Genomic DNA, 12952 nt, shown 5'->3' on the forward strand with positions numbered 1-12952 from the left:
TTATACACTATGTTTTATAGATAGGTTCCTAAATAGATAGATTTTCTATACCTTGAGGATTGTCTTTTCTGTGTCTTTTTTCCATCATGTCAGGTTTTGTCCTTTATTTTGTTCCTTGTTATGTTATTTATGTGTATGAGTTATGTTTATATATCTTGTTGATAATGGTCCTTGTTCTTTGTAGCTTTACAGAAGAATGAGAGACAGAAAGCTGGAGGATAGGAGGCTGAAAAATGGAGGCCAAAATCATGGGGATTGGAACGAGAATGCAGTAGTAGGGGCAGAACACAGAACAATGAGAGGCGAATGTATGAGAAGGATTATAGATTAATTGTAAATAACGAAAATCCAAGGTGTATAACTAGAAACATACCTCTGTTACGAATATCTATGGAAAGAAAAGAAAATTTTTATGTTAGAGAATAATATACTCTTATATTAAATGGATTACACCAATAAAACAGCAGCTATTCCATGTCGTCCCACCAGCGGCACAAAACGGGATATTTTCTGCCCCTGTGTGCTGGTAGGACAGGCGGAAATTTAATTAGCCAAGTTGAACACCTGGCTGACCCCTATAAGAGGGCACAGAGCCCCTCCCCCCCACGTTTTTTTTCTCTGTCCTGTGTGTTGGACAGGTGGGGAGGACTCTGTGTCCTCCTAGGGGGTCTGGTCTTGGTTCTTACCTAATCTTGAGGCCATTCTGGTCCTTGTTTGTCCTCTTTCTATTCTTCCTGCATGGAGAAGGAATAAGGGGTTAAAAGACCTTGCTCCTATTCCCCCCCCCCCTCCCCCCCACACACCCCTCTGCTCCAGCCTGTTCCTCCACCTTTGTATGGTGGAACCAGGGTTTATCTTTGGCAGCCCTGGTCCGGTGCTGCGGACGGCTGTGCCTTACGCGGCCGCCGTCTCTACAGACTGCCGGCAGCCAGAACTACACTTCCATTGCGGCATTCACTTCCGGTTGCGCGGATTGCGGCCGGAGGGTTCCCTTGCCCTGCCAGGTTGGATAATGTCAGGATGTGGGGTACACCCTTGGGGGGGGCGGGGTAGATGCCCCCTGGCTTTCTTTCCCCTTTGCCGCAATAGCCCTGGCTAGTCTCCCAGGCAAATAGCTTAGAGGGGGCGGTTACCTTGATGACCCCGCCCCCTTCATCTGGCAGCAAAATATAAAAGGAAGTGCAGGGCTCAGATCCCTGCCTTCCTAGTTTTTTTCTAGTGGGGCTCCCTAGTTCTCTAGGTCAGTGATTTTCAACCAGTGTGCCGCGACACATGGTCGGGTGTGCCGCGGGGAAAGTTCCCCAAACGCGTGCCAAGATTGGCACGGGAGACCTATTTTGCTGGCACAGCAGCCAGTCCCCGACGTTCGTGTACTTGTAAATGTAGACGGAGCGTCCCTTCACTGCTCTGCTAGAGCTCAGGTGTAGGACCCCCCCCCCTTCTCTCCCTGCCACCAATCAGAGGTGAGCCTCTCACTGCACATGATAAGGGCTCCCTGGACTTGCTGCTACACGTGAGGAGAAGCTCCTGCCGTCTGCAGCCCTGAATAGGAGAGGAGGAGAGGAAGCTGAACAAAGTGAAAGTAAAAGAAAACACCAGGTTAGTAACTATTCTTATGAATGTCAGGCATTTGGGGGGATTACTTTAGTTTTAGTAACTCCATGTGCCTCACATTAATAGCAATTAACCCCATCATGTCCCTCATATTAACCCCTGTGTGGCTCACATAAGAGTTAATAACATGTGTGACATATGGGAGTACTATATAATGAAGATATTTACTTAATTATTACCTCCATATGTCTCACATATCAGTATCCCTTATGTAAAGCACACAGGGGGTTAATGTGAGGGACATGATGGGGTTCACTGCTATTAATATGAGGCACATTGAGTTGTAACCTGTAATATACATGACCAGACTTTTTATACACAACTGTGGATAAAAGTACAGACCTATACATTTCTAAGGACCCATATATACAGCCATTCTTTTTGTGGCTGTGTATCTGGGCCAAATTGAAGAGCTGAAAATGATAGAGCAGGTTCTATATCTGTCCTATACGTACCCTATACCTGTCCTATACGTACCCTATATCTGTCCTATACCTACCCTATATCTGTCCTATATATACCCTATATCTGTCTGCATTTGTGGCCCTGTCAATTAATTTTTAATGTTTATATCAGTGAAAACCACATGCGTGCCACTTGTATGCAGGAGGCCTAAGGCTGAGGCCCCACGTTGCATAAACGCAGCATTTTTGTTGCAGATTTTGCTGCAGTTTATTTCAACCAAAGAATCAACCATTTAGAATCTATATTATTAACTATATGTATAGTATGTACTGTTTTAGTGTCATTATGTGCCATTTTGGTTGGTGGTGTGCCCCGGGATTTTTTAAGTGTAAAAAGTGTGCCGTGGCTCAAAAAAGGTTGAAAATCACTGCTCTAGGTGATCACCACGTTATTGTTGCGGTACAGCGGTTCTGCACCTTCTGCTGCCAGATACTGATGCTTTACAGACAGCTTAACATCCTGGTAAGTTGCTTTGATTGTTCAAAGTGTGAAGTCTACTCCTTTTATTACCCAGTAATTTTGGCTCTAGGTGAGCTTGTAGCGGTCGTTGCATTCCTGCCGCCATGTCGTCTTCCACCACTCCTCCGGGTGATCATGGGAGAAGAAAATCCTCCTCAAAGAGGAAGCATTTTGCATGTCTTGATTGCAACATTCCCCTGCCCGATGTTAAGCGTGTCAGTAGGCACAAGGGGTAGTCAGTATGGTCTTTTCCGGTCGGATTCTGAAAGACCTTATGTTTCCTAGGATACGAATGGGCGCGCTGTCATTCCTGCCCTCCTCCTGAGGAATCCTCTTCTAGAGACATGGTGGTGTGGGTAAAGGAGCAAATGGTGAGTACAGTCCCAGAATAGTAAGTGAAAAGGCGGTTTCCTCATTTCTGGTAAGCATTCTCATCCTCTCTTTCAGGATGAGTCGTTAAAAGACATCCGTAACTCTATCACCCAGCTCTCCAAGGAGCAGCGCTCGGACAGACGCTCTGCTTCGCTTCCCTCCATGGACAGATTGCAGATGGATGATGACTCCTGCCCATCTGAGGAGCAGTTGAGTGTTTCTGGGACAAAACATCCAAGCTGCTCAAGTCCATCCGGTCAAGGGACCAGAATGTAGTAGGGAAGCCTCCGCGTCTACCTCTGGTGGGAAAAGGGACTTCCATGTACACGCCGCTCTAACCAAGATTATGGAGCAGGAATGGAAGTTTCCAGAGAAAGCACATGTCACTTATAGGGTATTCAAGAACATGTTCCCTGTTGATTCGGCCCAGATCGACCGCTGGGGTCCTCTTCCTAAGGTGGACCTAGCAGTAGTAAAGCTGTCCTGGTGTACTATTGTTCCCCTGGAGGACGGGTCCAACCTTCAAGATCTGCTGGACAGGAGAATCGACTCCACCCTAAAGAAAGCGTACTCCACCACAGCAGCACAATCAGCTGTCTGTCGAAGTCTCAGATCTCCTCCGTTCCCGCCTGGCGCAACTAGAACGTGATATCGACGCTGGAGTGGGGAGAGACGAAATTCTGGCCTCTATGACTCGGACCATCTAGCAGCAGCTCAGACCATGGAAGGCAGATCTTCCCTCTAAATATGCGCTCTGTGGCCTACCTTTCCAGCTCGGGAAGGTTTTTGGGCGCAGTTTGGACGACCTGATGGAGGGTCTAGTGGAGGATAAGGGAAGATCCTGGGGCCTCTTCTAGATCTCAGCCTCAAAGACGAGCCAGGGGCCACTCTAGAGGTTTGGGACGGGGGCGCACTAGAGAGGAGCCGAAGAAGAAACCATCCTTTTGAAGGTGCGCCGCTCTCTGTGGCCGAACATCCAGTGGGAGACCATCTGGCCCATTTTGTCACCGCGTGGGCCCACTACATAGAAGATCTCTGGGTTTCTATGCCCTAGAATTCAACCAGTATCCCCGCGACCGATTTATAGCAACTCGTGTCTTACCTCCTGCCCAACAGAACATCTTAGAGGCAGATGTCCTGGATTATATCTCAAAAGGGGCCCTGGAAAGGATGCCCTCTCAGGAGAGAAGTCAAGGTGTCTACTCCCCAGTCTTCCTCGCCCCCAAACCTTCAGGAGACTGGAGGATGATAATAGACCTAAGGTTTCTCAACTGGTTCCTAAAAAGAAGAACCTTTTGGATGGAAATCATAGACTTCATGACGTCCTTCCTCTAACAGGACGAGGTAATGGTAACCCTGGATCTAAAGGACACCTATTTACACGTCCCAATTTGCCTTCCACACAGAAGATATCTAAGAATAGCTATCCAGATATCTGGCCACAGAGAGCACTTTCAGTTCACTGCCTATCCCTTTGGCATTTCATCAGCCCCTTTTGTCTTCACCAAGATGGTCAGCCCCGTCGCCGCCGCTCTGAGATTAAGAGGCCTTTTCGTTGTTCCCTATTTGGCCCATTTTCTCCTCAAAACTCGGCATGTTTCCATCCGAACCGCCATGAGGGTTTTAGGCCTGACGTCATCCTCGACCAGGGCGGTCCCTTGGACTTTATGGCATTTGCGTCCCCTCCAGATGGAAGTGTTGAGCGCTTGGAACAGGTCTCCATGGGGATTGCAGAAGAGGATCTGCCTCTCTCCCATTACCCATCTTTCCCTCAGATGGTGGATACACCTGAAAGACGGAAAGTCCATGGTTCCACCAGAGTGGATCCTGCTGACCACAGATGCATCCCACTGGGAGTGGGGAGCATATCTGAATGACAGGTACATACAGGGACGCTAGAGACATCCAGAAGAAGGATCCTTCAATCTGAAGGAGCTTCAGGCAGTGTACCTTGCCTTGTGTCACTTCGCCCCCCCTCCTCAGGGGGAAAGCGGTCAAGGTCCGGTCGGACAATATGACAACGGTGATGTATATAAACAAGCAAGGAGGCACCAGATCTCCAGCCCTCCTGAGAACCACGAACCTAATCTTCGCATGGGCAGAAGAAAATCTGTCCCATCTATCCGCTGTTCACATCAAGGGCTCCCTGAACATAGTAGCGGATGAGTTGAGTTGGGGTATTACCGTATCCGGAGAATGGTCATTATCTCCCAGAGGTCGATCTCATGGCGACCTGACTCAATGCCAAGGTGGAAACCTTCTGCTGTCTGTACCAGGAGAACAATCCCTGGGCAGTGGATGTCCTGTCCATCCCTTGGAGGTTCAGGCTGGTATATATCTTCCCTCCAATTCCCATCATACCCAGAGTATTGATGAAGATAAGACAGGATCAAGTCTCGGGAATCGCCATAATCCCGTTCTGGCCGAAAAGGACTTGGCTTGCCCAGCTCATGAGGATGAGTCAAGGCATTTACTGGAGGCTTTCCCTTCTCCCAGACCTGGTAACTCAAGGAGAGCTGACCTGCCAGGATCTGAGGAGATTCAACCTGACGGCCTGGAGGTTGACAAGTCCCTATTAAGGAATAGCTCAAAAAGAAAAGAGACACTGAGCAACCCATAGTGCAGATCATACTGATAGTGATAATTTCAGATGACAAAAAAAAGGCTCACCTTTTAGGTTGTGTGTATACACAACTGTTTTGGTGATGATGGGATCACTTAGCTAAGGATCCCTCTCAGGATTGGATGCAGCTGCAGTGTACCTCACACCTCACGGGTGTATGTATAGTACAAAGATGGACCAGCCCTGAGCTGACAAGTAGCCTTGCCTGGTTTCCTTGTCCTCATCGCTGCTGCACAGGACATAAGGTAGCCTACATCCATATCAGCCTTGACTGATGGTTGGTTAGAATTGTCAGCAGCAAATTGGCAATGAAGATAAATGAGCAAGACGTTGATAAATGAAAACTTGAGAAGACATCTGTGTTGAAGCCCCCAGAAGGCATCAAAAACTGTAAAGACAGTCATACACATTAGCAGAAGTGAACATAGACTGAAGAGATCCACTGTACTAGAAGAGTATATAGGTCCCTTGCTCTTGTGACCACTCTGGACATCACTTATGATCCAGAGTTGTTATAATTTGGAGAATTGACTCCGCATATACCTGCACACAACTTTTACACCTGAAGAAGGGCGGAGTTACGACCGAAAAGCGTAGTGTGTTGTTCAATAAAAATTGTATATTTACTCATCCATTTGGCAAGCGCGGGTCCTTTGTGTCCAGGTTTGGAATCACAAATCTGTTATCTGGTCCATCTTTGTATTAAGGAATAGCGGACTTTCAAGTGCAGTCCTGAAGACGCTTACTCATGCCCGGGCGGAATCTACCAACAAAAATTACCATAGGGTCAGTAATATTTTCAGTTCCTGGTGCCGGGAGTGTGAGGTGGACTCCTTGGATCCCCCAATTGAGGCGATCCTGGACTTCATTCAGGAAGGCCTAGACAGGGGGCTGTCGGTTGCTACCCTGAAGGTACACGTAACCACCTTGTCTGCCTATCTGGGGAGGCATTTCTCTCAATACTCTCTAATAAGCACCTTTTAAAAGGTGCTGGAAGGTTGAGACCAGCAGTTACTGCTCCCGTCCACAAGTGGGACTTCAGTATGGTCCTGGCAGCACTATGTGAAAAACCTTTTGAGCCTCTAGAAGACACGGAATTAAAATTCCTCACCTACAAAACGTAAAAGACATAACATCAGCCAAGAGGGTGGGTGAGCTGCAGGCGTTCTCCACTGAAGAACCCTATGCCACCTTCTTTGAGGATAGAGTCCAGCTCAGGTACCCTCCCGAATTCAGACCCAAGTTACCCTCCATCGCCAACATGCAGCATTTGGTCACTCTGCCAGTTGTTCATCCATCTCCCGCTACGGCGTAAGAGGTTAAGTTTCATTCTTTGGACTTATCCAGATGTCTGAGGGTTTATATTGAGCGCACGTGCCCCTTCAGAAGGGCAGAAAACCTGCTCATTAATTTCCTAGGAAAGCAAAAAGTGCTTAGGGCCTCAAAAGCCACTATATCCAGGTGGGTGAAGGAGGCCATCAAAACCTCCCTTTCATCCCAAGGTCTGCCTCCACCTGCCTTCCTAAAAGCACACTCCACGAGGTCGGTGGCAAACTTGTGGGCCGAGAGACGTGCCTTGCCCTTGCAACAAATTTGCGCGGCAGCTGCTTGGTCCTTGGACTCTACCTTTGTTAGACACTAAAGATTATGTAACCATTCGGCAGAGGCCTCTGCCTTCGGGCTCGCGGTGTTTAGCTCAGGTGAGCGACAAAACCCGCCCTAGAGGATTACTTTATATCTCCCCATATTGTGCCGCAGGTGGGATGACAGGGAATGCTTGGTTATGTAGATAACCTGTTTTCCCTTAGTCCCAACAGCAGCACAAGGCTCCCTCCCTATATCCCAAGAGGGTTTGGGAAAAAAAGGTATATATATACAGTGTTGGCCAAAAGTATTGGCACAACTACAATTCTGTCAGATAATATTCATTTTCATCCAGAAAATGATTGCAAGCACAAACTCTTTGGTATTATTATCTTCATTTAATTTGTCTTCAGTGGAAAACCAAAAAAAGAATTGTCAAAAAGCCAAATTGGATATAATTCAACACCAATCATAAAAAAGGGGGTGGACAAAAGTATTGGCACTGTTTGAAAAATCATGTGATGCTTCTCTAATTTGTGTAATTAACAGCACCTGTTACTTACCTGAGGCACCTAACAGGTGGTGGAAATAACTAAATCACACTTGCAGCCAGTTGAAATGGATTAAACTTGACTCAACCTCTGTCCTGTGTCCTTGTGTGTACCACATTGAGCATGGAGAAAAGAAAGACGACCAAAGAACTGTCTGAGGACTTGAGAATCAAAATTGTGAGGAAGCATGAGCAATCTCAAGGCTACAAGTCCATCTCCAAAGACCCGAATGTTCCTGTGTCTACCGTGTGCAGTGTCATCAAGAAGTTTAAAGCCTATGGCACTGTGGCTAACCTCCCTAGATGAGGACGGAAAAGAAAAATTGATGAGAGATTTCAATGCAAGATTGTGCGGATGGTGGATAAAGAACCTTGACTAACATCCACACAAGTTCAAGCTGCCCTGCAGTCCGAGGGTACAACAGTGTCAACCCGTACTATCCATCGATGTCTGAATGAAAAGGGACTGGATAATAGGATACCCAGGAAGACCCCACTTCTTACCCAGAGACATAAAAAAGCCAGGCTGGAGTTTGCCAAAACTTACCTGAGGAAGCAAAAAACTTTTGGAAGAATGTTCTCTGGTCAGATGAGACAAAAGTAGGAAAAGGCATCAACATAGAGTTTACAGGAAAAAAAAAGAGGCCTTCAAAGAAAAGAACACGGTCCCTACAGGCAAACATGGTGGAGGTTCCCTGATGTTTTGGGGTTGCTTTGCTGCCTCTGGCACTGGACTGCTTGACCGTGTGCATGACATTATGAAGTCTGAAGACCACCAACACATTGTGCAGCATAATGTAGGGCCCAGTGTGAGAAAGCTGGGTCTCCCTCAGAGGTCATGGGTCTTCCAGCAGGACAATGACCCAAAACACACTTCAGGTCAGCACTAGAAAATGGTGGTGAGAGAAAGCCCTGGAGACTTGTAAAGTGGCAGCAATGAGTCCAGCCCTGAATCCCATAGAACACCTGTGGGGGAGAGATCTCTTGATGGCAGTTTGGAGAAGGCCCCCTTCACATCTCAGGGACAACCTGGAGCAGTTTGCCAAAGAAGAATGGTCTAAAATTACAGCAGAGCATTGTAAAAAACTCATTGCTGGTTACCGGAAGCGGTTGTTCGCAGTCATCTTGTCTAAAGGTTGTGCTACCAAGTATTAGGCTGAGGGTGCCAATACTTTTGTCCAGCCCATTTTTGGAGTTTTGTGTAAAATGATCAATGATTTGACTTTTTTTTCCATTCTCGTTTATGTTTATTCATTGCAAGAAAAATAATGAAGATATTAATACCAAAGAGTTTGTGCTTGCAATCATTTTCTGGAGGAAAACGAGTATTATCTGACAGAATTGCAGGGGTGCCAATACTTTTGGCCAACACTATATATATATATATATATATATATATATATATATATATATATATATATACACAGTGATGTACGGGGGATTCAGAAGCTCTGGTTTCTTTCCCAGCAGCAGTCTTTATTACAGCAGACAAGCTTAAAGGTACAGGTAGTGCTGTTCAGCCGCTCAGCATGTCAAAACAAACAATTAAAAATAAAGACCTACGCCTCTCTGGTGGCTTACTAAACGAGTTATTCCCTCCCTAACCAGGGGGTCAGCCTACCGCTGACCTCCTAACAAATAGGGTTCACAAGTAAACAAGGGGTACACACACCCGGCAATTTAACAGTGTCCTTTTTGGCAGAGCTTTCCCAGACTGGTTGAGTGTGTGTTTCAGCCTTTCTCCTCTCTCTCTCACACTAACCAGCACACCTGTGCTACAAACAAAGCCCTGCCCGTCGGTTCCCAAGTCTGGAATGGATTACCCTACAGGACTGACCCGAACTTTTACTCCAGTACGGGACCTAAAAGCTAAACGCCTGTGCATACTGCAACAGTCTTGGGGAAAAATAGCGGTTCTCCCACACTATACCTCTCTCCACTTCACAATATATAATAACCTTTATCCTTGTATATGTATGTACGTATGTATAAAGTTGTCAGTATATCATGCTTTGTATTAACACGTGGGGGGAGGAGCTCTGTGCCCTCTTATAGGGGTCAGCCAGGTGTTCAACTTGGCTAATTAAATTTCTGCCTGTCCTACAAGCACACAGGGGCAGAAAATACCCCGCATTTTGCCGCTGTTGGGAATAAGGGAAAACAGGTTATCTACATAACCAAGCATTCATGCTATAATATGGTCCTGGACCCCTCAATCCCTTAGGAGCCAGAATGTGCATGAGATAGATGTTCATTCATCTCAGTTATCCCTAAAATGTTCTCTTTTGATACAGGAAGATTTTTCTTATATCACGCGACTATACAGTGCCCATTATGTAAATCTCCAGAGAAAATTTTCTGCAAATACTGAAGAAGCAGAGAATAATGGAGGATATCATCTCTGATGGAGGCCTGCAGAACTGGAATTGCAGCTCTGGAGTATATTTCTTTACTACTAAAATATGTTTGCATAATATGATCATAGTTGTATAATAATCATATTCCATGATTCCAAAATATTTGTATAGCGATATGACATGATTGTATGATATGATGCGAATTGTATAATATTCATATCGTGAAGATATAATGCAATATCTGCATAGTAGAACAACATAACTATATAATGTTAGAGGATCAAAATAGTTAAATAGTATAAGAAGCAGAAAAAATTATTGTATAATAGTTGTCAATAAGGAAAACTCAAGGAACATAAGTGGAAACCTACCCTCGAGCAGCCAATCTGTGGAAATGAAAGCAGATGTTAGAAAAAAATTTAATATCACATGTAGGTAGTTTGGCTACAATTTCAAGGACAATTTCTATAGTTTTATTTACATTTTGACCCCTTAACAAAAATCTAAAACTTTACAAAAAAAAAAATTTTTTTTTTAAATTTATCAGATTCTGACAAACCATAGCTTTTTGTATTCCCATGTACGGGGATGCATAGGGGGTGTGTTTTTGCAGGGCCAGGTTATACCATTTTTAGGAATGTCTATTGCTTTGATCGTCTTTTATTAAAATTTTTATCAATCGTTTTGCACTCATGTATTTTGTATGTTGTTTGTGTGTGTCCATAAGCGTCATGTGTATATCAGTTTGGATATCAGTAAAAAAAACTGAGATTGGTTGTTATGGATACCTGGAGTAAAGCTGTGTGTATGTGACCTTGTGTAACAGTGTCATCCATAGCACCCTGTCCCTTTAATGATCACATACAGAAGTGAAGAATAATGGCTGGGTTGCCATGGAAACTTGAACTAAAACTCTGAAGGATGTAGGGCAAACTCTTTATAACCATTTTATTAAGAACAGAGATTGAGTCTAGGTGCACACAATATGAATGAGCCTACTCCTGTGTACCTTTAAGTCAGGGTTCTCATTTAATCTATGGGACTCTGATTAGATGTCTTGTTATTGAAGGAGCCTTGGAGTTTCTGTATTGAGGCTTCTATTTGATGTGAGGTTGGGCAGAGACCAGTGGGAAGATTTAAAGTGGTGTATATTTAGACCACACATACTATTGAAAGGTCCAGCCACCCACATTTTGGTGTTTTAGGACTTAATTTATCCTTGAAATAATTGTTACTCCTTCAGTGAACTAAAGCTCTGAAGTGTGGTAGAGTGTGCCGATGCGCGTATCTAATCCTACTGTGTGCTGACGCGTGTATCTAATCCTCCGGTGTGTGGTACTGTATGCAGAGGTGCATATCTAATCATCCAGTGTGTGGTACTGTGTGCAGACACACGTATCGAATCCCCTGGCGTGCAGAACTGTGCGCAGATGCTCGTATCTAATCATCAGGCGTTTGGTGCTGTGTGCTGACGTACATATTTAATCCTCCGGCGTGTGTGTTAGCCAGAGTCTCATTTATTTCGCAGGTACTGTAAAATACTGAGTTTTCGCAAAATAGGGCTTCAGCCTTACTGCCACCCAGACTGTATAATGTCCCCATTACTGGCCTACACAGTATATTGCCTCCCTTTACTGGCCCTCACACAATAGATTCCCCCCCCCCTTTGCTAGACCGCAGCACATAATACGGCCCCATTTTTTGGATCACATTGTATATGGAGACAGAATACAGAAAAATGAGAGGCAGAATGTATGAGAATGATTCTAAAATGTAAATAACTGAAATCCAAGGTGTATAACTAGAAACATACCTCTTCCACTAATACCTGTGGAAAGAAAATAACATTTTGAGGTTAGAGAATGATATACTCTTATATTAAATGGATTACCCCAATAAAACAGCAGCTATTCATGCTATAATATGGTCCTGGACCCCTCAATCCCTAAGGAGCCAGAATGTGCATGAGATAGGTGTTCAGAGTGCAGGAGAATAAGAGACTGAGTAATGGAAATCAGGATATAAGAGGATGGGAGGCAGAATATAGGAGAATGGGAGGCAGAATACAGATATTGCTGTTTTTGATGTTACAGGGTCTAATTTTTCAAATGGAATTAAGTACTGGAAATGGCGGTTCCCAAGCAAAAGTCTTGGCCAAACGTGGGTCCTGACTATGTGCAGCGGTGCATATCTAATCCCCCGGCATGTGGTACTGTGTGCTGACGCGTGTATCTAATCCTCTGGCATGTGGAACTGTGTTCAGACATGTGTATCTATTCCTCCAGCATGTGGAACTATGTGCAGTGGCGCGTACCTAATACTTTGTAGTGTGGTACTGAGTGCAGAAGCGTGAACCTAATACAACAGCGTGTGGGATTGTGTGCAGACGTGTGTATCTTATCCTCCAATGTGTAGAACTGTGTGCAGACGCGCATCTAATTCTCCGGCATGTGGTACTGTGTGCAGAGCTGCGTGTCTAATCCTCTGGTGTGTGATATTGTGTGCAGATGCGAATTTCTATTCCTCCGGCGTGTGGAACGGTGTGCAGATGCGCATCTCTAATCCTCAGGCATGTGGTACTGTGTGCTGATGCATGTATTTAACCCCTTAACGACCGGCCCATAGGGAATCTACGTCGGCACTGTCAGGTCCTTCTTGACTGCCCTATAGGAAAACTACGTCGGGCAGTCAGGGAAGGATTCCCTGTCAGTGCCGATGTAACTGGAGCGGATCTTAGCTGTATCTTACAGCTAAGACCTTGCTCCATAACTGAAGGGTTTTAAGCCCTTCAGTTCCGTGATCAAACATGATCACGGAACTGAAGCGGTTCCGTGATGGTGCCGGCAGTATCGGCACCCCCCGCGGCGAGATCGGGGGTGACGATATGAAAAAGATGCAGTCTGGGGTCTGGCCAGTGACCCCAGACTG

General features: G+C 45.4%; 1 protein-coding gene across 1 annotated transcript in view; it reads right to left on the reverse strand.

Moving 5' to 3' along the window:
- Window positions 1-12952, reverse strand: part of LOC142198498 (von Willebrand factor A domain-containing protein 5A-like) — a 46005-nt gene that overhangs the window by 20683 nt on the left and 12370 nt on the right. The window contains exons 6-9 of the mRNA XM_075269534.1: window positions 11838-11852; window positions 10396-10410; window positions 687-734; window positions 374-388 (exon numbers count right to left, since the gene is read on the reverse strand). Of these exons, the coding sequence (XP_075125635.1) occupies window positions 374-388; window positions 687-734; window positions 10396-10410; window positions 11838-11852 (93 nt within the window). The remainder of the gene's footprint in view (window positions 1-373; window positions 389-686; window positions 735-10395; window positions 10411-11837; window positions 11853-12952) is intronic.

The sequence above is a fragment of the Leptodactylus fuscus genome, chromosome 1 (genome assembly GCF_031893055.1).
Source record: "Leptodactylus fuscus isolate aLepFus1 chromosome 1, aLepFus1.hap2, whole genome shotgun sequence".
In the NCBI taxonomy this organism is placed as follows: Eukaryota; Metazoa; Chordata; class Amphibia; order Anura; family Leptodactylidae; genus Leptodactylus; species Leptodactylus fuscus.